At 39.2% G+C, this 3,311-nt stretch overlaps 1 protein-coding gene across 1 annotated transcript in view; it reads left to right on the top strand.

Annotated features, from left to right (window-relative positions):
* Window positions 1-1,221: 1,221 nt before the first annotated feature.
* The window catches only part of LOC107577398 (inner centromere protein A-like), a gene marked incomplete at its 3' end in the record, with an annotated part of 4,937 nt that continues 2,847 nt past the window's right edge, over window positions 1,222-3,311 (top strand). The window contains exons 1-3 of the mRNA XM_016263482.1: window positions 1,222-1,366; window positions 1,992-2,141; window positions 2,273-2,380. Coding sequence (XP_016118968.1) covers window positions 2,002-2,141; window positions 2,273-2,380 — 248 coding nt within the window. The remainder of the gene's footprint in view (window positions 1,367-1,991; window positions 2,142-2,272; window positions 2,381-3,311) is intronic.

Below are 3,311 nucleotides of genomic sequence, written 5' to 3'. Positions count from 1 at the left end.
CGCTGAACGCAGCCTTGTGGACCTTCCCGAGGTCTTTCTCCTTCACATCATAGCTGGCCGACAGCACGCTCCCCGTCTCGGAGGGGCTGGGGGAGCCCTTCTTCTTCTTGAAGTTGAATATTTTCTTCATGCTCTGTGAAGGCACATCTCCATCAGCAGATTGTCCTTCACCTGAGCTTCAGGTTCTGATCACCTTGCATGTCTCGTCCATCCTCTAAAAATAAATCCTGCAAAGAGGATTAGAGTTATTCAATAATGACAGAAGCACAGGTCGGTCTGTCGTTGGTATGCTGTCCATATGACACTTCTGTTTGATCATAAATCACACATTTTTCTTTCAAAGGGTAGTGTGGTGATACTATGGTACAGTGGTAGTATCAGAGGGTAATATCATAGTATTTTACTCATACAGCACGGTGCTTTCAAGGCACTCCAATAACACCATGGTAAAGCATTGGTTTCATATTGAATAAGCTATAAACCAGCTAACTATACAAAGTATTATATTATAATCAAATGCGATAAACGTAACATATACGAACACAGTTGTTTAAATAAAAAAGTGATACCTGTTTAGAAAAGCGTATCATCTCAAGAGTGATCAGATCTAATCGTGTTAATCTGGTAGTCAACCAAACTCACCTACATTGTCGTTTCAGTGTGGGGCGTCTATGGTTTATATTTTAAAGATTATAAATTATGCTAGCTGTCGAGTGCTCAAACGACGAGCCGTTTACGACGCTAGCAAGCTAGCTGCTTCTGTTACCATGGTAACAGTGTGACGGTTGTGTTTAATCCTAATAATTAAAATTCTAAAATGTTGTACTATACGCAAAACGTCTGGGACATTTTAAGAACTGTCAAGCTGATCTGGTTTTACGTTTAATAAAATAAACGAGACTCTTATCAAATCACGGAACTCGTTATGTTTCGCTCTGTTTTCACGCGGAATGTCGAACACGCTGACGTCACGACGGAGGCGGGGACTTCACCGCACTCTTCCTGCATTGGACGGTTTGAATCTGACAGACATGCGTATCATCCAATGGGAGCACAGCTCGTCCTTGCCTAAACGTTCTTGATTGTGATTGGCCGAATCTGTCGTGACAGACAGCCGTATTGTTCAATCGCACACACGGATTCTTTGATCCCACCCAGAATCGGGCGGTTCGTAGTGTATTATTCGTCGGAGCAGAATTTTAAACTATTTAAACCGTTTTGAGCGGGTGGCAGAAAAACAAGAGACAGTGGAGCCGAAGGCAGAAAATAGCTTTTAATGTTTATGAACAAAATAGAAGCAAGGTTCATAACTTCGGATCATCAAGTCTTTGTTTTTGCAGTGCGGTCGTGCATACAGTCTAAAGAGGTAGATGCCGTTTTAAAATGTATTATTTCGCTGTTTAAGTTAGCTATGAATTCTTAATGCAGTCAGACATAAATTCACGTTTTAGTTATTAGCATGCTATTTTGTGTAATTTTAATATTCTTACGGCATAAATGTAACAACCGGAATATAATATATTTGTTTATTATATGTGATAATAAGTCCTGTGTTTGGACTGAGATCGGAATAAAGACTTAGTTCATAAAAAACCATTAGATTAAATGTTTACATTTCTTAATTTGAACATCATATATGGTTAGTATGCAGTAAGTTAATCTACCTGCATCATGAAATATTTCCAATGTTTTGAGAAACACCGTCTAAATGCTCAATTTCTTTGTTGTAACATTTGACAGACATATATTAATATTAATGAGTCTGGACCTTTTGCTCTTTGCTGTCAAGCAAATTCATGTTTTAACATTTTCCCTGAAGCACAATAGTAAACATGTGTTTTCAGAATGACAGCTTGTCAGAAGTGCCTAGTGGAGTCATAATGTAAAGTTAGTTTGTGATCAGTTGCATGCAAAAACTCAAAATGCTATTCTTTACACTTGCTTTATTAGTCAGTATTGCAAAATCAAGACCTATCCTTCTGTATTTCCAGGGGAGGCAACATGAGTTCCTTGCCGGAGGCCACGCGCTCCCTCATGGAGGTTTTTAATGGGAAGCTGCAGGATTTTACCAAAGAAATTGACCAGGTCCACATGGTGTGGCTGGAGGAGATCCAGCAGGAAGCTTATCGCATGTTTTCCAGGTGAGAGACACTGTAAATGTGAGGTGGAGGTGTGTGTTATACACTTCATACTGTCACTTTGTGTGTGTGTGTGTGTGTGAGAATCCCTCAGTTATTAGACATGTTCATAAAAAAGATGTGTTGTTGTACAGTGACTTCAGCACCGAGCCAGAACTCATGCCAAAGACTCCATCACAGAAAAAGACAAACCGCCGGAAACGGGTGTCGATGGAGCTTAATGAGTCTCGCAGCAAAAGACGGTAAGGGTTTGGACTCTTCATTTGCTTGGTACAGAAACATTTGATAGGTTTACAGCAACAGCTTTTTGACTAACCGTATGGGCCCGAATATAAGACGACCCCCCTTTTCCCAGATGTACCTTTTGGAAAAACAAATCTTGTTTTTTCTCAGTAAAACACATTTTGTCTTCAATTATTTTCGTATTGCATATTTTCCCTATTTTAATTTTTGTTTTGAAAGTATGGTAAAAACTGGTCAAATGTACCAACAATCACATTTAAAAAAAATATACACTTTTTGATATACCATTAAAAAAATTTTTTAAAACGGGTAGCCCATCTGAATTGGGACATTTAGGCTATCCGTCTAATAGTAGCCTACCAAAATCTTATTAACAGTAGAAGTTAAATCTTACTGTAGTCTTCAAATCTGGGTACTGTCTTACGTTTTAAAGGGGTCATATGATGTTGCTAAAAAGAACATTATTTTGTGTATTTGGTGTAATGAAATGTGTTTGTGGTTTAAAGTTCAAAAAACACATTATTTTCCACATACTGTACATTATTGTTTCTCCTCTATGCCCCGCCTTTCTGAAACGCATCGATTTTTACAAAGCTCATCTTTCTGAAAAGCGAGGTGTGCTCTGATTGGCCAGCTGTCCAGTGCGTTGTGATTGGCCGAATACCTCAAGCGTGTGACGGAAATGTTACACCCCTCACCATACTGTGACGATGCCGTGTCCGGCTGGAGCGACGAGACAAAAACATGAAAACCCATTATAAACGAGGCATTTGTTGCATCCAGTGGGGACATAATTACTGATTATAATGACTTATACTGTTTTTTTTTTTTACGCACTGCGTTGCATCGTGCCGCGTAAACATAAAACCCTGTCTGCATTTGTGATCAAAGAAATGACAAACAAGCGCTACTCTACACTGCTCAAAACTC

Source organism: Sinocyclocheilus grahami, unplaced genomic scaffold (assembly GCF_001515645.1).
Source record: "Sinocyclocheilus grahami isolate Dianchi unplaced genomic scaffold, SAMN03320097.WGS_v1.1 scaffold5928.1, whole genome shotgun sequence".
Taxonomy (NCBI): domain Eukaryota; kingdom Metazoa; phylum Chordata; class Actinopteri; order Cypriniformes; family Cyprinidae; genus Sinocyclocheilus; species Sinocyclocheilus grahami.
This window is presented reverse-complemented; position numbering and strand designations above follow the sequence as displayed.